Raw genomic sequence first — 22,591 nt, forward strand, 5'->3', positions numbered from 1 at the left:
GAGGCTTCATGCTTCAACACTCCATTCCCAGCCTGAGCCTCAGATTTTTATTTTTTGGGTCCGGTGTTGGGGCCTGAACTCTGGGCCTGGGCGCTGTCCCTCAGCTCTTCAGCTCAAGGCTAGCACTCTACCACTTGAGCCACAGCACCACTTCCGGCTTTTTTTCTTTTTTCCTATGTGGTGCTGGGGAATCGAACCCAGGGCCTCATGCATGCAAGGCAAGCGCTCTACCACTGAGCCACCTTCCCAGCTCCGTGAGCCTCAGATTTTTAAAAGACAATCTGGGAATGCAGATTAAAATCAATACTTGATTTATTGTGAGGTTTTAGTGAGATGATGCGTCTAAGGTGCTTGATACATACTAATAGCTCAGCAAATGGTGGATCTATGGATCTAGACACCCAGAAAGATAGAGATGGTACAGAGGTACCTCACATTGCGTTGTGTCTAAGAGTGGTTCTATTAATTCTTAAAGAAATCCTTCTGTGGCAGGGAAATATGGACAGTTCCAAGAAGCAGGAAAGATAGCACTGTAGAGGGGTTTTCCGAAGATTCCTGCTGCCAGAGATCCTGGTGCAGAGGCGGTAAATAGGACTTTAGGACCCTGTGCTCTGGCTGCGCGCGCGCACGGCTACCCTAGAGAACTCACTCGCGTGCACGCGCTCGGCGCGTGAGGTGAGGGGGAGGGCGCGACTCCCGCACCAGCCCAGGGGCCGCCTCACGCCCAGCCGCATCCCAGAGGGCGGAGCTGAGCATCCGGGCCGCGATTTGATTGGTGGCGAGGCGCGGGTGACGCTGACGGCTGGGCTAATCCCCGCCCCCTACGGCCCGCCCCTCGTGCGCCGCTGGCTCCACAGCCTCTCTCTGGCCGGCGCCGCGCCCCCGAGCCGAGTCCGCGCGTCAGTGGATCCGGAGCGCGGCTGCGGGGCGGCGGGCTGCAGCCAGCAGAGCGCGCGGGTCTGGGGAGGAGGTGGTGGTAGTGTCCGCGAGCATCGCCAGAGGAAAGTCGGAGCCCAGAGACTCACCCAGCGCCATGGCCCCCATTGGCCTCAAAGCCGTGGTCGGAGAGAGTAAGTAGAGGCAGGTCCTGCCCGCAGGCGGGGTCTGCGGCTGCCCCCGGGAAAGCCCGGTCCCTGGGCGTCAGTGCCCGGGCCTCCATCAGGCCCGGGGTTCCGAGCTCGCAGGGCTCCGTTATCCGGTGCCGTCGCCCTCCCTGAGGGAAGTCTCACTGGGCCTCCCGCGGTCCGGCCGCCCAGCCTGCCGCCTCCCCTCCCCCGCCTCCCCTCCCCCCCATTCCGCAGGCCTGCTCCACCCCTGCCCTCCACCTCCGTCACTCCCTCCATCCCTCCATCTCTCCCTCCTCCCCGCCCTCCCCTGCTCCCCGTGTCTTCATCGACACCCCTCGTTCCTTCTTACCTCCACCCGCGCTCACCTTCGCCGCTGCATCTCTCCGAGTCCCCGGTCACCTCATCCCGTCTCCGCAGACCCCAGTCTCTCCTCTGCCACCCTGCCCTGCTACCCCCGCCCCCAACCTACCAGTTCCCTTTTCTGCGGCATCACCCCAGGCACCCCAGCGCTTCCCCTGCCCACTTCCCCTCTCTCCTCCCTTGCCTTCTTTATTCCCCGAGTCCCCCTCGATCCCTCTCCTTTTTCGGTCGCCAACAGTTCCCCATTTCCCACCCTCCCTTGTGAATCGTGATGAGCGAAATCCCGGCCTGCATCCTCCCTCCTCTCTCCTCCCTTTTCCTTCTTTCTCCTCCCCTCCCCTCTTCCCCCCCGGCCCCCCCACCCCCTCTGCGCTACTCCCTGGAGCCAAGCCGCGGTCCCCTTCCGCGGGTACCCACCTGGGAGCGGCTGGGCGCGCGCAGTGCAGCCCGGGGCCACTCCTGCCCGATCTGGGGCGGAGACGCCTGTTTGCCTGTTTTCCTAAAGCTCTGGGTGGAAGCCGCCAGGCTCTCTCTTCCTCTCCTTCCTGGGGCTTGGCTTTGAGGGCGGGGTCTTATCAGGGTCGCGAACCCTCTTCTGTCACTGGGGAGATGCGGAAAGCTGGCCCTGCCCAGCACCGCAGTCTGCAGGGCTCAGCCCCTGGCTTGGCTAAAACCAGACAGGCAGCACAGACGGCTGCAGCAAAGAGGAAATGGTTGTTTACGGGCTTGGATTTAAAAAATTAAAAAAGGTGGTAGTGGTGAGTGTCTGCTCCCCGAGAGGGCTGCTGGTGGGTAATATATGGAAACCAGCCTTCTCGGAAGAAAATAAGATGGGTGATCTGTGTAACAAACAAAAATAGCACAGCTTCAGTATTTTATAACAAAAACAATGCACGGGGATTGCTGTGGCTTTTGCTACCTCTTCGGAGATTAAGAGAAAATAAAAACTGGCCTTTTCTCTCTAGGAGAGGATAAAAAAAGGAAAAAAAAAGAATGAAAATGGTGGATATTTGTGTAGAGCTTCCTTTGCGGTGATCCTTTCCTATTATAGCCACCCCTTCCCCCTTCCTGGTATGGAATGCTTTTATGCTTTTGACTGTGTAGTATTGTTTTTGAACATCATAACAGAAGTGGATTTTCCCCCCTCCTTGTTCTTTTCATTGGTAAATGGGAAATAATTCCTACTGGGGAATCTTGCTGTGTTATCTTATCTGACCTATTCCATCTGAAGAAAATGGCTGTAAGAATGGAACCCCAAGTGAACATTTTAAAAAATGTTTACTATAACACCCATGATAAAAACCCATGCAGTAAAGGTTCTGATACTTGAGCTGTTTCTGAGGAGAAATGTTTAAGGCTAAAAGGATCCATAGGGATTTCTAAAGTCAACAACCTCCTTTCCCCTGCCCCCTCCCCTCCATGGAAAGGAAAGAAATGGAGAGTTGGAACAGTTAAATGACTTGCTAAAACCAGTGTTAATTAAAGTTTAAAAAGCTAGTGTCCATTTCCTTGCAGCTTTAGTAAAAGATAACTTTGTCCACTCTTCTGTGTATACAATTATCCTTAATAACCTCTTTCAAAAAGGATGGAATGGAATGTTACATGTTTCATTCAGTACACATAGTGCACTATGTGTCAGAGAAATCATGTTTTGTTTGCATCTTTTTTCCAGAATGCTTGTTTATGTAAGCTTCTCACTCTCCATCCTTTGACTCCTTTTTTTGGGGGGGGGGTCGGGTCGTGGGGCCTGAACTCTGGGCCTGGGCACTGTCCCTCAGCTCTTCAGCTCAAGGCTAGCGCTCTACCACTTGAGCCACAGCACCACTTCTGGTTTTTTTATTTTTTGCTTATGTGGTACTGAGGAATTGAACCCAGGGCCTCATGCATGCAAGGCAAGCGCTCTACCACTGAGCCACCTTCCCAGCCTTTTGACTCTTTTTTTTCCAAAGAAGCAAGCATCATAAAGGTGAAAGAAGAAAATTAATTTGCAATACAATTAAAATTATTTATTTATTGAAACAAAGCAAAATGACTGGTATACAAAAATAAAAACAAGCCAATTTTACGTAAAATTGGTACATGTGAGAACAGGATACTATTCCCCTAACCCATGAGTTAGATATAGATTTTGGGAAACTGTATTATTGCAATCTTTATTCTGACTCCTAATTTCAGATGGGATTTCTAGCAATGTTTTTTTCTCTAAAAAATAAGAATGATATAAAGACATTTTCTAACTACTGTGCACCAATTACAAAACCTTCACAGACTTGTTTTATAGTCTAGATTAATATCCTATAGTATACCAAAACTACGAGGATGGGAAACATTTGGTTAGAGCTTACTAGAGTCTTAGCTGACAGCTGAGTCAAACCTGGAACTGTTCTCACTCTTTTCGGGATAAACACCATTCTGGGAAGTTTTTCCTGTCACTTCCTTAACCCACTTAGAACATACTTAGTGTAATGCACTTATTTTATTGGTCTTGTCCAACTAGACTGTAAATTCTTTAAGGGAGAGTAGAATCTTGTCTCATTCTTATGTCTAACCTTAGTGCTTGAATTAGTTGCTGGTACCCAGTTACCGTTCAATGAATGACACTAAAGCATAATGACTACTAGAATCTGATATTAGACTTCTGGGATAAAATTCAGACCCATTTTATGCCTCAATTCCTTCATCTATAAAGTAGATAATAATAACACTTTATCTTGTGGAGTTTATGAGTTTAAATAAGAGCAGGCTGGCATAGCACTTAACACAGTTTCTTACACATAGTGAATTTAGTAAATATTATCATTATAAAAAAATCCATAGGGAGTAGTAAAAGTGTTAAGATGTTGTGCACTCCTGTAATTCAAGCACTCAGGAGGTTGAGGCTGAAGCATTGGGAGTTTTGTACCAGCCCGGGCTACATAGCAAGTTCTAGCTAGTCTGGACTACACAATGAGACCTGTTTCAAACAAACAAAAAAAGAAAAATGTTGAAGGACTTGAGAAAAGAAATAACCTATCTCTATTCTTGGAACTGTGGTTTTGGTGGAGAAAATAGACTGGGCAAAGTTCTTGAAAGAAGTGCAAAAAATGAAAGAATCAAATAGAACATATGGCTAGAGCCAGGTGTGATGGTTTATACCTGTAATCCCAGCACTTGGGAGGCTGAAATAGGAGGGTCTCAAGCCTGGGCTACATAGAGACCTGTCTCAGAAGCAAACAAACAAAAACCCAAAACAAAAAACACCTTTTTTAGATGGGACAATGATTCATAGATAAAAGTTGAGAAGTCACTTAGATTGAAGCAGTCTTCAGTCTTATTATTTGCTTATTTGTGTACTTTTTTGTGGGGGAGTGTAGTCATAGGGCTTGAACTCAGGACCAGGGCACTATCCCTGATCTTCTTTTGTTCAAGGCTAGCACTCTACTAGTATTTTCAGACACAACTCCACTTCCAGTTTTCCAGTGGTTAGTTGAAGATAGGAGTCTCGAAGGACTTTTCTGCACAGGCTGGCTTTGAACCCTGATCCTCAGGTCTCAGCCTCCCAAGTAACTAGGATTACAGGTGTGAGCCACCAGCACCCTGGCCTTGTATTTACCTATTTCTTTATCTTTTGTGTCAGAACTGAGACTTTACCTTGGGTCTCCAACTCCCTCTCAGTTTTTGTTGTTTTTGGTGCCAGTCTTGGGGCTTGAACTCAGGGCCTGAGTGCTATCTCTAAGCTTTTGTTGCTTAAGGCTATCCTCTACCACTTGAACCATACCTCTACTTCCAGTTTTTTGGTGGTTAATTGGAGATAAGAGTCTCATGGACTTTTCTGCCTGGTCCTCAGCTCTCAGCTTCCTCAGTAGCTAGAATTACAGGTGTGAGCCACCAGCACCCAGGTCACTCAGCATTTTTGCTCATGGTTGGTTCTCTACTGTTTGAGCCAGTCTAATATATTGCTGATTAATTGGAGATATGAGTCTCTTGGATTTGTCTACCCTGGCTGGCTCTAAACTGTGACTCTCAGATCTTAGCTTTCTCAGTAACTGGGATTACTGTGTGAAAAGTTAGAAACCTGTGGTTAGCCTATACCTACTTAAGTATGTATGTATATATATATATATATATTTGTGTATGTGTGTGTGTCTGTGTGTCTGTGTCTGTGTCTGGTCGGGGGGCCTGAACTCTGGGCCTGGACGCTGCCCCTCAGCTCTTCAGCTCAAGGCTAGCACTCTACCACTTGAGCCACTAGCGCCACTTCCAGCTTTTTTTTTTTTTTTTTCTGCTTATGTGGTGCTGAGGAATCAAACTCAGGGCCTCATGCATGCAAGGCAAGTGCACTACCACTGAGCCATCTTCCCAGCCCATATATTTTGAAATATATTAAATACTTCTTGATGTTTTTAATTTAAGAATCAAAGCACAGTTTTCACGAAAAGAGTGAATTCACTAAAAAGTGAACAGTTCCTCAAAGTTCAGCTATCATATACAATTGTAAAGCCACTACTATAGTCAAAATAAGAGAATAGTAACCCTCCCCCAATTCCCTTATGCTATCCCTTTATGATCAGTTTCTTCTCCCATCTCTGGCCGCTGGCGGCTAGTCAACTAATTTCTGTCCCTATGTTCTTTTGTTTTTTTTTGGCCGGTTGTGGGGCTTGAATTCTGGGCTTGGGCGCTGTCCCTGCGCTCTTCAGCTCAAGGCGAGCTCTCTACCGCTTGAGCCACAGTGCCACTTCCAGTTTTCTAGTGACTTATTGGAGATAAGAGTCTCACGGACTTTCCTGCCCAGGCTGGCTTTGAACGGAGATTCTCAGATCTGCCTCCTGAGTAGCTAGGATTACAGGCGTGAGCCACCAGTGCCCGGCTCCCTATGGTTTTGCCTTTTCCAGGATGTCATGTCATTGGAACCATGCAGTGTGTACCTTTAAAAATAGAACTTGCCAGGTACCGGTGGTTCATGCCTGTAATCCTAGCTACTCAGAGGAGGCTGAGATCTGAGGATCTTGGTTCAAAGCCAGCCCCAGCAGGAAACTCCGTGAAACTCTTATCTCCAATAAACCATCAGAAAATGGGAAGTGGCACTGTAGCTCAAGTGGTAGAGCGCTAGCCTTGAGCTGAAGAGCTGAGGGACAGTGCTCAGGCCCAGAGTTCAAGGCCCACGACCGCCCACGACCCCTACCCCCCCCTCCAAAAAAATAGAACTTTTTGGGCTAGGAATGTAGCTTAGCGGTAGAGTGCTTGTCTAACATGCATGAAGCCCTGGTTTTGATTCCTCAGTATCATATAAACAGAATAAGCTGGAAGTGGTGGTGTGACTTAAGTGGTAGAGTTCTAGCCTTGAGCAAAAAGAAGCTCAAGGACAGTGCCCCAGCTGTGAGTTCAAGCCCAGGACAAGGGGGGAAAAAAAGTAAAAATAAATAAAAATAGAACTTCTTGCCAGGCGCTGGTGGCTCATGCCTGTAATTCTAGATACTCAGGAGGTTGAGATCTGAGGATTGTGGTTCAAAGCCAGCCACGGCAGGAAAGTGCCTAAGACTCTTATCTCCAATAAACGACTAGAAAACCGGAAATAATGCTGTGGCTCAAGTTGTAGAATGCTTGCCTTGAGCTGAAGAGCTCAGGGACAGTGCCCAAGCCCCGAGTTCAAGCCTCACGACTGACCAAAAAAAAAAAAAAAAGAACTTCTTTCACTTAGTACATTGCATCTGATACTCATCAGTGTTAAATCTGTTGTTTGTTCCTTTTCATTATTAATTTACTATTGTATGGAGGTACTACAGTTTATCCATCCTTTAGCTGTAGGGCATTTAATTTGTTTCTTATTTGGAGCAATTATGAACAAAGTAGTCACATAGAGATTTTTTTTCGTTTAAGGAAACCAATGGAAAAAAAAATCAGTGCCATTTGGGGGCAGAGGTCACCTGAGATCAGGTGGAAAGTCAGCCATGGTGTGTGATGGGATGAAAGTGATAAGTACTCAGGACTTCATGCCTGCTAGACAGGGGCTATCCTGCTGAACCACACTTCTAGCCGCCCCCCCCCAGGTTTATTTTTGTGAACAAAATGTCATATAGCTTCATAATTGCTTAGGATTGAGATTAATGGGTCATATAATAAGGAACTGCCAACTGTTCTCCAAAGTGGCAATAGGATTTTGTATTCCTACCAGTTTGGTGGCACTTGATATTTCAAAGCTGTAGACATGGTGATAGTATTTGCATAATTTTAATTTTGTAGTTGTTAAGCATTTTTCACATATTTCTTTAAAATCATTCAAATAAATATCCTTATTAACGCCAAAAGGAATATTAAGACCAAAACTCATATAATTCAATATACCTTTCTTTGTGGTTTCTATTTATTTATTTTTATTTTTTTGTCGGTCAAAGCAAGCACTCTACCACTTGAACCACAGTGTCACTTCCAGTTTTCTGGTGGTTAATTGGAGGTAAGAGTCTCACGGACTTCCTGCCCAGGCTGGCTTTGAACTGTGATCCTCAGATCTCAGCCTCCTGAGTAGCTAGTATTACAGGCGTGAGCTACCAGTGCCTAGCTCTAAATCTTTACGCATTTTTAATTTGGATACTTGCTTTTCTGTTACTGAGTTTTGAAAGGTCTTCAAATATTCATCAGGTATATTACTTAGAAACATTTTTCCTCACAGTTTGTAGGCTGTCTTTTCATTCTCAGTATTCTTCAAAGAGTAGAAGAAAAGTCTGCAAGAGTTCATCTCCAGTTAACCAACAAAATATTGGACTGGAGACATGGCTCAAGTGGTAGTGTGTGCCAACTATGAGCAAGAAAGCCAAATGAGCGTTCAAGCCCCAGCACTAGCACAAAACAAAAATTAGAAAATAAATGATCTGCAAACATATTGGAAAGATGAGTAGTGAGGGATATGTAAGCTTTTCTTGACCAGGGATTAAGAACTATCATGACTTGTGTTAATCAGTTAGAAAAGCACAGATCTCTGACTTCCCTGGAGCATTAGAATTTCCCAGCTCGTATAACACCATAAAAAAAAAAAAATCAAATGTACGGACAGCTGTTCCGATCTCTTCCTAGTTCTTGGGGATTGGTGCCTTTCTCTTCCTTCTGAAGCTTAGAGAGGAGATTTAGGGATCCAGGTGGTCCAGATATTGAGGCCTACTCAAGAAAGCTCAGCCAGGCTAGGCACTGGTGGTTCATGCCTGTAATTCTAGCTACTTAGGAGGCTGAGATCAGAGGATTGTGGTTCAAAGCTAGCCCAGGCAGGAAGGTCCGAGAGACTGTTATTTCCAGTTAACCACTAGAAAACCAGAAGTGGCACTGTGACTCAAGTGGAGGAGTGCTTTCTTTGAGCTGAAGTGCTCAGGGACAGTGCCCAGGCCCAGGTTCAAGCCCCGTGACCAGCCAAAAAAAAAAGGGCTGGGAAGGTGGCTCAGTGGTTGAGCACTTGCCTTGCATGCGTGAGGCCCTGGGTTCAATTTCTTAGCACTACATAAGCAGAAAAAAAAAAGCTGGAAGTGGTGCTGTGGCTCAAGTGGTAGAGCGCTAGCCTTGAGCTGAAGAGCTGAGGGATAGCACCCAAGCCCAGAGTTCAGGCCCCATGACTGGACCACCCCCCCCCCCAAAAAAAAAAAAGAAAGCTCAGCCTTTGAGAGCCAGAGAATTTTGTTCTGATATCTAGCTTGATCACTTGTATTCATTCTAAGTAACTTCATCTTTCTGTGCCTGTTTCCTCATCTATTAAGTGGGGATAATTATATCCACTCAGGATAGGAGTATCAGGAGTAATGTTCTGAGTGAATAGTGCAGTGCCTGGTAGATGGTAGGTTCTCAGTGAAGGGTTATTCTATCGTGAGAGGAGTAGGAGGAGGATGAGCTGGAGCTCTTAGATGCTTCTAGAGCCAGAGCTGCAGTCTCTACTTTAAATATATATATATATATATATATATATATATAAAATTTTGTTATAAAAGTGATTACAGAGGGGTTACAGTTAATAAGTCATAAAGAGTACATTGCCTTTTGGACCATGTCACCCCTCCCTTTTTCTATCCCAGTTTTTCCCTCCTATCCCTACCTGTAAGTTCTACAGTTTATTTTCAAATAGTGTCTAGTGAGTGCCACTGATTCATCACTTTTTAAAAAATGATTACATAGATTTAAAACCCAACAACTTCTTTTTCAGATTGTAAAAGTAGAGCTCATTGTAAATTAAGAGAAACCAATAATCTAGAAGCAAAGAAAGTAAAAATGTTAATTGTCATTGCTGTTTTTCTTCTCCATTTGCTGCTGTCTTCAAGCCCTGTTCTAGAAGTTCTATTTCCTGTTTGGGGGTAGAATGGCTTCCAGTGGCCCTGCTGTCAGTACTTACCCCTGGTGTAGTTGCCATCCACAAAGTCACTGTACATCACTTTTAAACTAGACCATTATGAAACACTTTGTTTCTTGGGAGAGCATCCCTGTTGCAGGCCCATGTGCAATATTTGAGGTCTCTGGCCAGTAGACAGCAAGAAAACTGAGGCCACAAACAGCACAGGAAGACATAAGTGGATTCTTCAGTTCTAGTCTTGACAAACTAGAGCTGATGGCACTTAATGGTGACTTTGACCCAAGAGAACACTGCTTACATGCTCTGAATTCCTATACCCCAGAATCTCTGGGAGAATAAATGTTTGCTGTTTTAAGTTGCTTTAATTACATTATGCAACAATGGGTAAATATTTTTTTTTTTTTGGCACCAGTCCTAGGGCTTGAACTCAAGGCCTGGTGCTGTCCCTGAGATTTTTTTTTTTCACTCAAGGCTCTACCATTTGAGCCATGGCTTCAATTCTGGCTTTTTGGGGTTATAAGAGAAAAGAGACTCACTGACTTTCCTGCCGTGGCTAGCTTCAGATCACCATCCTCAGATCTCCTGAGTAGTAGGATTACAGGTATAAGCCACCAATACTCTGCCAAATAGTATTTGTTTTCTACTTCTTGAATCAATTTTGGCAACTTATATTTCCTTATCAAATAGACCTTTCGATTTAAAGTTTTCATTTTTTTTAGTCAGTCTTGGGGCTTGAATTCAGGGCCTGAACACTGTCTCTGAGCTTCTTTTGCTCAAGGCTAGCAGTCTACCACTTGAGTCACATCACCACTTCCAGCTTTTTCTGTTTATGTGGTACTGAGGAATCAAACTCAGGGCTTCATGCATGGTAGGCAAGCACTCTACCACTAAACCACATTCCTAGCCCATAAAAAATTGCAATTTTTTTGCCTTTAAATTTATATAACTTTAGTTGGATACTGGTGACTCACACCTGTAATCCTAGCTATTCAGAGATCTGAGGATTGTGTTTCAAAGCCAGCCAGGGCAAGAAAGTCTATGAAACACTTTTTTTTTTCTTTCTTTCTTTTTTTTTTTTTGTCATTGTGGGGCTTGAACTCAGGGCTTGGACACTGTCATTGAGCTTTTTCACTCAAGGCTAGCTCTCTACCACGTTGAGCCACAGTGGCACTTCTGGTTTTCTGGTGGTTATTTGGAGATAAGAGTCTCAGGAACTCTTGTCTGGGCTGGCTTTGAGCCACAATTCTTGGATCTAAGCCTCCTGAATTGCTAGGATTACAGGCACAAGTCACCAGTGTCTGGCTTCATGAAACTTTTTTTTTTGGGGGGGGGCCCGGTTGTGGGGCCTGAACTCTGGGCCTGGGCACTGTCCCTCAGCTCTTCAGCTCAAGGCTAGTGCTCTACCACTTGAGCCACAGCGCCACTTCTGGCTTTTTGCTTTTTTGCTTATGTGGTGCTGAGGAATCGAACCCAGGGCCTCATGCATGCAAGGCAAGCGCTCTACAACTGAGCCACCTTCCCAGCCCCTATGAAACTCTTATCTCCAATAAAAACTACTCAGAAAAAGTCTGAAGGGGTTCTATGGCTCAAGTGGTAGAGTGCTAGTCTTGAGCAAAAAGAAGTTCGGGAATAGTGCCCAGGCCCTAGGACTGGAAAAATAAAATGTTTAACTTCAGAAGTATTCTAAGCCCAGCACAGTAGCACATGTAATATATTCTCTGCACTCAAGAGATGGAGGCAAGAAGATAGTTTCAGGGCAGCCTGTCTACATAGCAATACCCTGACTCCAAAGAACCAAACTAAAACAAAAAGTATATTCTGTGTTTATAGTTTTGTGATTCCTTTTCTCATTCTATCTTTTTTTTTTTTTTTTCTTGTCATGGGGCTTGAACTCTGGGCCTGGGTGCTATCCCTCAGGTCTTCAGCTCAAGACTAGCACTCTACCACTTGAGCCACAGCGCCACATCCAGTATTCTGGTGGTTTATTGGAGATAAGAGTCTCGCAGACTTTCTTGCCTGGGCTGGCTTTGAACCGCCATCCTCAGATCTCAGCCTCCTGAGTAGCTAGGATTATAGGCACCTGGTTCTCATTCTATTTTTTTTTTTGTATTGTTCTCATGAAAACACTTGCTAGATAGTTTACTTGTCTTTAAAACATTAGTTTCTTCCTTTTTAAATGTTTTATTAATTTACTTTTATCTTTTTGTAATAAAAGCATCTAAGGATATTCTGAATGTACTTTTGGTTGAACCTAAGGATTTTTTCTCTTCATAGGTTTTTGTTTTGTTATTGTCATACTGGGGTGTCATGCTTGCTAGGTGAGTGCTCTACCACCTCAACCATGTCCCCAGCTCTTGAACTGATTGTCATTCTAATAATATGATGATTAGTAGCTTAGATGGAGGCAGAATTTCTCCCTCAAGGTAGTTTATAGTCTGTGTCGTTACTCTTCAGGTATGAGAGAGCCTGCTTCTCCCAGTATCCACCAAAGGATTGTTATTATTATTATCATTATTGGTTCCAGTCTTGGGGTTTGAACTCAGGTCCTGGGCACTGTCCCTGAGCTTTTTTTGCTCAAGGCTGGTGCTCTACCACTTGAGCCACAGCTCCACTTCTATCTTTTTTAGTGGTTAATTGGAAATAAGTGTCTCACGAACTTTCCTGCCTGGGCTGGCTTTGAACCATATCCTTAGATTTTAGTCTCTAGAATAGCTAGGATCACAGCTGTGAGCCACTGGTGCTTGGCTCAACAAAGGGTTATTGAATGTACACTGAAAAGTTTTCCCCCTGGCTTTCTTTGCACATGGCACTTCTGAGACTAACAAGTGTTTGGCTGCTAGTGAAGTATCCTTTCTTTAGTGGAATGGCCAGGCCACTGGCAACTCAATTACCTCTGACAACTCAGCAGCCATACATTTTGAGCTATTGTCCAGGGTTTGCCAAAAGGGAAGTTCTTCCAGAATCCCCACTCCATCTGAGATAGATCCAACTTTCCCTAAGGGACAATTAAGTACTGTTGGGGGTTAGGCACTGTTAAGTACTATTGAGACAGTTAATTCTTTGATAGATCTTTATCGTAAACACCGTTTAATATTTTTCTTTGAATAATTGAAGCTGTTAAAAAAGGGAGCCTTTTGGCTATTCGATAGACCAGTACCAGACTCTTTTCCTGTGCCCAGCTGCCCTGAGCAGAGAGCTTTCAGTCCAGCAGCCCCTTTTTTAATAACAAGGCTGGACTGTTAACAAACACTTAACAGACACTCTGAAGAAATTCCACTCCAGCCTTGAAGACCACTGCAACCATAGCTTCTACTTCAGAAGGTGTTGCTCCTATCACAACTGCTCCAGACAACGTTCATGAGCTCTGAAAGACTAGACTCCTTCCAGGATAAGCTTTGGTGAACTCTAGATGACCCCACTCATCCTGTAGCTATTCCTACTTAGGACAAGACAAGGAGCACCTCCTCAAGACTGAGCAAAAATACTGAGCCATGAAATTAGGAGCCATGGCAAATTAGGCTGTGATTGGTGGTATTAGAAGCTGTGCACAACATGCCATGTCCCTCTTCTGCTATATGGGTAAGCTCTTTTAATTCTTTTCCAGTCCTGGGTATTCCCCAAAAAGCTTCTCTTGAAGCCTTTATCATGGGTAGAGAGCAGGCTAAGCTGGTAACACAAAGAGCAGATGAAGGAATCCTGGGCTTCCAGCTCCAGGAGCAGCAGCAGTGAGACAGCAGTTCTAAAGAACAGGTAGGAGCAGAAATTATGGCAGCTGAGATGAGAAGGGACTGAGGGAGTACCGAGAGAGGAAGAGACAGTGGAGAGATGGAGAGCTGATACTGCAGGAGACTTTAAAGAACTGAGACTGTAAGCCCCAGTCCCTAGAAGAATTCCATGGGCCAAGGATCCCCAAAATGCAAAGCTTAGGAGCTGTAACACTAGCTGCAGGGCCTCAGCACACAAAGCCCAGAGCTGTAAGCTTCTATTCTGAGCACCAAGACCTCTAAACTTTCAGCTTGGAACCATAAGCTTCTGCTTCTAAGGGGCCCTAGAGCATTAACTCCATCTTTTGAAGGCCTGGAGCTTGCTCTCACCAGAGCATCTAAAGCTGTAAGTCTCTAGCTTTTAATACCTGGGGCTGTAAACTTCTGGTTGTCAGAGCTACAGCTATTAGTCTGTGGGTCAGTAAGCCACTGGCACTCAAGGGCTTAGATAGGCAACATTAAAGGAACAGGTACTTACATATTTGAGATTTCCATCCAGGTAGAGCAAAAGAACCCTTAGTCATTTGTGACATGTTCTCTTAGGTTGCTCAGACACTTCAAAGCTGTTAGTAAACTTTTCAGCAAGTATGAGTTTATTCTTGTCCCTTTTTTCTTAAAACAAAACCTAACAACAGCAAAAAAAGGAAAACAGTTGTAGTGGTAGCCCATGCCTATAATCCTCTATAATTTTCTCTACTCAGGAGCCTGAGTTCAGGAAGATAAAAGTTCAAGGCCAACTAGGGCAAATAGTTTGCCAAGATTCTTTTTTAGTCAAAGGCTGGGTGTAGTTGCATATACCTGTTACTCTAGCTATGGTGGGAAGTATAGAATAGGAGTATTGGGGTTCAGGCATGTGCTTTAGTAATATATAAGGCCTTATCTCAAAAGAAAAAAGAAAAGAAAAGAAAAAAGGGAGTAAAAAGAGTCTTGAGGGCCAGGGGCCAGTAGCTCATGCCTGTAATCTTATCTAACCAGGAGGCTCCAGATTTGAGGATCACAGTTCTAAACCAGCTTGGGCAGGAAAGTCTGTGAGACTCTTTATCTTCAGTAAACTACTCAGCAAAAGCCCAAAGTGACACTGTGGCTCAAGTGATAGAGCCCAAGTCTTGAGTACAAAGAGGCTCAGGGACAGTACCTAGCCCCTGAGTTCAAACCCAGGACCAGCAAAAAGAAAAGAGGATCTGGAGGCATTGTTCAGTTGTAGAATGCTTGCTTAGCAAGCACGCAGGCATGAAACCCTAAGTTCAAACCCCAGTACTGCAAAAAAATTAAAAATAAAGTAAAAATTCTGGACTTGAAGTTAGAACACTCAGTTGATGGTCTTGTTTCTAACTCTCAGTGGTTTGAATGACTTGGGTGTGTTATATAATCCCTCTCCCCTGCTCCCCCTCCCCCCCCCATCTCCCTCCTCCCACCAGTTCTGGGGTTTGAACTCAGGGCCTGGGCACTGTTCCTGAGTGTTTTTGCTTAAGGCTAGCACTCTACCATTTGAGCCACAGCTTTGCTTCTGGCTTTCTGGTGATTAATCAGAGATGTGAGTCTCACAGCCTTTCTTGTTCAGGCTGGTTTCAAACCTCAGATCTCAGCCTCTTGAGTAGCTAGGATTATAGGTGTGAGCCACTGGTGCTTGGCCTGGCCTAGAGTCAGTCAGCCACCCCCCCCCCACTAATGGTAAATTTTAATGTATATTCATTTTGATTGAATTTTACTTATGACAAGTTATTTCAACAATCATCTTATAAAGTCCAGTATTTCCAAATGAAACTGAGAGAACAGAGTAGTATATCTAACCTACAATCTCTTTTTAACTGGGAAATACTAATCACAAAGTATTTTTAAGGCTAATACTAAATATACCAAAAATTACTTGAAAACAGTCAAAAGCCAATATAAAGTTATTATTATTGTACAGATATAATTACAGAGATGGATTTACTTTTAAGGTTACTGGGGAAGCCATTAAGGAATCAAGGAAATGAGTCACTTAGACCTTTGATAGAAATATTCTAGTTGCTAGACAACAGTCAACATCTGCCCCCTCTGTTGTACCTTAAGGCAGGTTTTAATGGTTAACACAAGGCAGGTTGCTTTTGGTGGACACTGGTTTCATCTTGACATACATCTCTGGGGCTCTGGAAGAAGAGTAACTACTAATGGTTCAAACTACTTACTTCACAGGGCAGATTTCCCATATTTTCTTGTTTTTATTCTGTGTATGTGATGGATATTTCACTTTAAATATCTACTAATTATTCAATGTAAGAGCCAACCATGTAAGAAGTAAAAGATAATATTTATCGTGCTAAGAGAGCCAGTTTTATCATTGGGAAACAACAACAACAAAAAAAAAAGAAATAGAGAAAAAAAAGATTAAAAAACAAAGCCTAAAAAGCCACTGCTGTGAAGATACAGATTTGAAGCAGAACTCCAGCAGTCACTTTGCGGTGCTCTTGGGAGATGTCAGAGACTTCCTAGACACAGAGTGTGACTACAGTGTACTGGCCTCTTCTGAGGTGCTGGGTGCCTGTGTTTGCATTCATCAGTCACTGTGTAGGCTGTCTCTGCTGGCAGTTGTGCTAAGGACAGCTGACATAGATGAGTATGAGTATCTTCTTGCAGGCAGGGATGCAGGTAGGCCCTCACAGCAACACAGTGGGGACCTCCCCTTATAGAGGCTCAGTGGGTAATATTGGCACTCAGGAGAAATGAGGAAGAGTTAGGTAGAAGGGCAGGGTTGGTGGGTCCTGAGTAAAGCAAGCAGAGGAATGTCTGAGGTTGACAAATGACTGGGGTTCAGTTTGGTTGGAGTTGGTGCAAGAGAGCCAGCAAGGAAAGTTAGAGAGTTGCTCCTGTCTTTCTTAGCCTTATTCGTGTCTTTAATCTTTATTCTAGAGGCCCTGGAATAAATGGATTAAATCAGGCAGGGGCAGGGTTGGAGTGAATTTAGAAAGCTCCATGGCGCTGTATGAAGACTAGATAGGAAGCAGAGAGTTAGGCATCTGTGATGGTGGTGAGGATGCTACAGGGTTGGAGAAGGAAGTAGAATGAAAGGAGTCTTAGGGGACTAAAGGGTCAGGCCATAGCCTTCACACTGAGTGTGAAAGATGAGGAGAGAAATTGGGAAGGAGAGGTACTTATCTGGCTCTGTACCAGCTATAAGTCTGTGCCAGTCCCTGGGAGCTGAAGGGCAAGGGGAGCAGGTTCTGAGGGAATGGCACTTCAGATGCTAAGGGAGATACTGAGAGGACAGTTAGGTGTGCAGAGGCCAGCCAGAGGTCAGCGGGTTGGGGAATCACGGGATGGCCGAAACTGTCTGTGAGGGCAGATCTGACCAAGGAGAAGAGAGGAAAAGAGGTACGCTCACATTGACAGATGGTCCAGCAAGAGCAGCCAAAGGCTTGAGAGTCAGAGCCACAAGGAGGCAGGACTGGGTCTATGATTTTTGTGATTGCCAGACTTTTCCAATGGACTCAATGACCTTGAGCCAACTGGGCATTTCCAGCTCAGGAGTAAACTTCCACTCTCCAAACTAGAATCTCAGCAGCTAGAACATTTTCAGTGTTCCTCTTTTAAAAAATTTTATTGTTATTATAAAAGTAAAGTGTACAGGGCTGGGAGTGTGGCTTAGTGGAAATTGCTTGCCTAGTATGCATGGAGCCCCGGGTTCAATTTCTCAGCACCACATAAACAGAAAAATCCAGAAGTGGCGCTGTGGCTCAAGTGGTAGAGTGTTAGCCTTGAGCAGAAGAAGCTCAGAGACAGTGCCCAGGCACTGAGTTCAAGCCCCAGGCCTGGCCCCCCCCCCAAAAAAAAATGGATGTATAGAGGGTTTACAGTTATGTAAAGAGTACGTTTCTTTTTGGATAATATTACCCCTTCCCTTGCTCTCTCCCAATTCAGTTTCCCTCTCTTGATGCTTCCCTGAGTCTTAAAGTCAGTATCTGCCTGTTGGATTTGTTTTTAACTTTTTTATTGTGAAAATACCATACAGAAGGGTTACAATTACATGGGCAAGGTAATGAGTACATTTCTTATCAAGCAAGCATTGTTGCCTCCTCCTTTGTTTCCCCTTCCCATCCCCCCAACCCCCCTCCTGCCTGATGGATTTTATGATTGTTTTGAGGAGTTAATATTGTGTCAGTTTGTGGATCTTGGCTCTGGAAGGTATCTTAGAAGCCCCAGTCCAGGCTCACCCAGAGCAGCGAGTCAGATTGTACTAGTCTGTTGGATGAATCACCTCAGCAGGCTTTTCCCTTCTCTGGCTAGAGGGGACAGATAACATTACATTTAATGCCAGAGTAGATTCACAAGGACAAGTCTTTGCCAGGATGATAATTGCAATAGTGAGGAAGAAAGGATGCTTACACTGAGCTAGCTTAGGTGTCAGCTCAGGATTTATTTTTTATTATTTATTTTTTTGTCGGTCATGGGGCTTGAACTCTGGGCCTGGGCTCTGGCCCTCAGCTCTTCAGCTTAAGGCTAGCATTCTACCACTTGAGCCACTGTGCCACTTCTGATTTTCCAAGTGGTTTATGGGAGATAAGAGACTCACAGACTTTCCTGCCCCGGCTGGCTTTGAACTGAAATCCTCAGAGCTCAGCCTCCTGAGTAGCTAGTATTACAGGCGTGAGCCACTGGCGCCCAGCTCAGCTCAGGATTTTCTTAATTGGGTCTCGCCCACAAAGTTCCTTTATGGCAATAGGAACAAAACTGCTTTAGCTTGTTACTTGTAAGTTTTTGATGGTTTTTAGTGCCCTGTACTAAGTCTGATCAGGAGTGACCAGGTGAGCCAAGACAAATTCATCTCACAGTTTCTTTTGAGCTTCAGTATGGCTAGCAAAGCATCTAGAGACAAGCCCTCTCCTGGTCTCCAGACACATCAGTGTTGCTGGCCCTAGTTGCTAAGGAATTCAACAAAATAAAACATGACACTGAGCAAGCATCTCACTCTGCCCTGTGTTAATTTCTCAGTATGGGTTTTCAACAATAGACTATTGTGAGACAAACCCCTTGAAAATTACTCAGCCTATAAACACATCAAGTTAGGGGTAAGAGTCGCTTCTTCAGGATTTTAAGATGAGGTAGGCAGTCATATGGCTCAGAGTTTTCCAGTTGGCTTTTCCTTGGATATTTTTAGGGCGGATTACCTCCTGGCTAGGCAGATTTCTCAGACAACTTCACTGACCATTTCTTTCAATCTTCAAGCTCTCTCTCTCTCTTTCTTTCTCTCTCTCTCTCTCTCTCTCTCTCATAGGATTTGAGCTCAGGGTCTCATGATCTCACTAAACTTATTTCTTCTCACTAAACTTATTTCTGCTTACTGTTGGTCCCTGTCACTTGAGCCACACCTCCAGTTCTAGCTTTTTTGCTAGTTAAAAAGTATTTTGGAGCCAAGCATTGGTGGTTCACACCTATAATCCTAGCTACTCAGGAGGCTGAGATCTGAGGATTTCGGTTTGAAGCCAGACCAGGCAAGAAAGTCCAGGGTGTAAGGTCCGCTCCTGGATGGCTAGCCGACTCCAACCTCCTCACAGCAAAGTCTCCACCCAGTACCTGCGTTACCTAGGCAACTGGGACACCTGGAAGAGGTCACATCTGCATCCGCTGAGGTCACATCTGAATTTGATGTGGCCACACCTTTCTCCGCTCATACCCTAAATAAGGGCTAGCCCAGGCCCAGACGCGAGCGCCTGCGCTCTCTCTCTCTCTCTGTTCTTTTCTTGCTCTCTCTGCTCTTTTCTAGCTCTTTTCTCTCTCTTTCCTCCCTTTCCTCTCTCTTTCCCAGCTCTCTCTCTTTTGCCAGCCGCGTGGAGTGCCAACCTTGCCTGGTCCCAGCAGGTCTACTGAATAAACCTACCCCTTAACCTGAATACCACGTGCGTGGTGCAGTTCTTACTCGGCTACCTCTTTTTAAACACCTAACACAGGGGACTCTTTTTTTTTTTTGTCAGTTGTGGGGCTTGAACTCTGGGCTTGGGCGCTGTCCCTGTGCTCTTGAGCACAAGGCGAGAGCTCTACCACTTGAGCTATAGCACCACTTCCAGTTTTCTGATGGTTTATTGGAGATAAGAGTTTCATGGACTTTCCTGCCTGGGCTGGCTTTGAACTGTGATCCTCAAATCTCAGCCTCCTCAGTAGCTAGGATTACAGGCATGAGCTACCGGTGCCTGGCTGAAAGTCTATGAGACTATCTCCAATAAACTACTAAGAAAAAGCCAGAAGAGGCACTATGGCTCAAATGATAGAGCACTAGCCTTGAACACAAAGAGGCCTAGGAATAGCACACAAACCCTGAGTTCAAGCCCCAGGTTTGGCCAAAAAAAAAAAAAAAGTTTTGGAAGCCATGAACTGATTGTAACAAAGCCAGACCGGGCAGGTAAATCCCTGAGACTCTTATCTTTAATTAACCACCAGAAAACTGGTAGGGGAGCTGAGGCTGAAGTGGTAAAGGGTTAGTCTTGAGCAAAAATAGCTTAAGGGCAGTGCCCAGGCTCTGAGTTCAAGACCCACAACTGACCAAAAAAAGAAAAGAAAAAGAAAAAAGAGTGTTTTGGAAATATGAGTGTTTCAGATTTGTCTGCCTGGGCTGGCTTCAAACCAAGATTCTCAGATCTCAGCCTCCTGAGTAGGTGGGACTACATGTGTGAGCCACTGGCACCCCGTCCCAGTTTCTCTCTCTCTTTTTTTTTTTGCCAGTCCTGGGGCTTGAACTCAGGGTCTAAAACTGTCCCTGAGCTTCTTCTTTTTTTTGGTCCGATCGTGGGGCTTGAACTCGGGGCCAGGGCGCTGTCCCTCAGCTCTTCAGCTCAAGGCTAGCGCTCTACCACTCTACCGGCTTTTTTCTTTTTGCTTATATGGTGCTGAGGAATCGAACCCAGGGCCTCAGGCATGCAAGGCAAGCGCTCTACCACTGAGCCACCTTCCCACCCCCCCCCCCCCCCGTTTCTCTTAATGGAATTCCTCAGATGTTATTCCTCACGGATTCGTACTTTAATTTTCTTATGTTTTTCATTACCTGTCTCCAGCTTTTTGCTGTGTTTTCTGGGAGATTCCTCAACTTTACCATCTTCTATTTAGTTTTTCATCTATGCTATCATATTCTCTGAAAATTCCCAGTTGCTCTTTTTAAGATTTTTGGATTTTTTTTTCCTTTGTGCTGTTGTTGGGGCTTGAACTCAAGACCTGGGCGCTGTCCCTGAGCTTGTCCTCAAGGGTAGTTAATTGGAGATAAGAGCCTAATAGACTCTCTTGTCCCGGCTGGCTTCAGACCACCATTCTCTGATCTTAGCCTCCTTAGTAGCTAGGACTACAGGTGTGAACCAACAGTCCCAGCTATTTTATTATTATTATTACTACTACTATTATTATTATTCCAGTCCTGGGACTTGAACTCAGAGCCCGGGCACTTTCCCTAAGCTTCTTTTGCCCAAGGCTAGTACTCTGCCACTTGAACCACAGTGCCATTTCCGGCTTTTTCTATCTAATGGGGTACTGAGGAGTTGAACCCAAGGCTTCAGGCATGTAAGGCAAGCCACTCTACCACTAAGGCACCTTTCCAACCCTATTATTATTAATTTTTAAAAAATAAACAATGAACTTACTTGAAAGTGAAAGGAAAGTAGCAAGACTCTCCATCTGGAGAGGGCTTCAAAGAGGAGTCTCTCCTTATTTTTTTTAAATAGGGTTTCATGCTTGATGTTGATCTTCCTATTTACCCTTCCTGCATAGCTGGGATGGCAGGGGCACACTTCTGTACCCAGCTTTGTTTTTATTGTTTGAGATGAGGCTTCACAACTGTTTGCTAGAACAGGCCTCAAATCTTGAGGACTACCAGTCTCTTGAGTAGCTAGGAGTACGGGTATGAGCCACTGTGCCCAGCTAGAGCTTTTAATTTAGTTACACAGTATAGAGACTCATACTTAATCACTCTTTCTTCACCTCCACCCACCCATCCTATGCTGAGAGTAGGCAGTCAAGATGGTCAACCTTGCCTTCATAATCTGTCAGAATATTCAAATAATGTCCAGGTACTTGGGAGAAAGGACTCAAGGGCTAGTTTGTCTACCACCAGAGCTTTCTCTGGACTAGATGATTTTAAATGAAAGAGGAAAATCCACGTGAGAACATTGTGAACATTTTATAGGGGAAAAGGCAAAGGCTCAGTGTAGAATCTGCACTGGAAGAAGACCCATATGGAGAAAACAGCTCTAATCACTGTCAAATGTAAGTGGTGAAATAAGAGGTCATGTAAAATGGCAAGAATGAGGTGGAAAATTAGCTAGTAGGCTGGGAGAAGGGACAACAGGAAATCATACCATTGGAGAACTAAGAAGCTAGTTTTAAGACAGAAGAAGCAGAAAGTTCTCTACAGAGTCTGGAAGGTATGCTTAAGAAAATCATGGGGCCTGATACTCTGTAGGTTAATATATACTTAGTCCTTTAGATTGTCAATGTTTCTTTTCACCTTGGAGCCCTACCTACATCCTGTGCTTGATCCTGGGCCCAGACTCCAAACAGGATGTTTTCTTTTCCTGGTGTCTATTGGAACCAATTACCAGGGATTTGGGGAAAGGAAGTAAACCCCCTGGAATGGGAAGCTTTTGCCTTCTGTTGTATATATTGAAGGATCCAGATGAGATTGGAACTGTGGCCTCATTGGGCTGTGTGGGATTGAATCTTGATCTGTAGCCCTTAAAGCAAGCTAAATCTGAGAGCAGAAGGGATTGTCCAAAACTTGAACTTGAAAATACGATGATTCCCTAAGTACCAGTTGCTCATTCCTGTAATGCTAGCTACTTGGGAGGCAGAGATCTGAGGATTACAGGTGGGAGCCAATCTGGGTAGGAAAATCAAGCACTAGCTTTGAACAAGAAAGTTAAGGGGCAGTACTCAGGCCCCGAATTCAAGCCCCAGTATCAGCGCGCACGCACACGCATGCACACGCACACACACACACACACACACACACACACAATTTTTCCATCACCACTGTCATGTACAACTCACTTTTTTCAGTGCTAGGGATCAAACTCAGGACTACATACCTGCTAGGCAAGTGCTCTACTACTGAGCTACATCACCAGCCCTTCATTCCCCCCCCC

The 22,591-nt window shown here is 44.8% G+C and overlaps 1 protein-coding gene across 1 annotated transcript in view; it reads left to right on the forward strand.

The window, feature by feature from the left end:
• Window positions 1-839: 839 nt before the first annotated feature.
• The window catches only part of Stxbp1 (syntaxin binding protein 1), a 73,031-nt gene continuing 51,279 nt past the window's right edge, over window positions 840-22,591 (forward strand). The window contains exon 1 of the mRNA XM_013021321.1: window positions 840-1,070. Coding sequence (XP_012876775.1) covers window positions 1,034-1,070 — 37 coding nt within the window. The 5' untranslated portion in view covers window positions 840-1,033. The remainder of the gene's footprint in view (window positions 1,071-22,591) is intronic.

This window comes from Dipodomys ordii, unplaced genomic scaffold, assembly GCF_000151885.1.
Source record: "Dipodomys ordii isolate 6190 unplaced genomic scaffold, Dord_2.0 Scaffold55, whole genome shotgun sequence".
Classification (NCBI taxonomy): Eukaryota; Metazoa; Chordata; class Mammalia; order Rodentia; family Heteromyidae; genus Dipodomys; species Dipodomys ordii.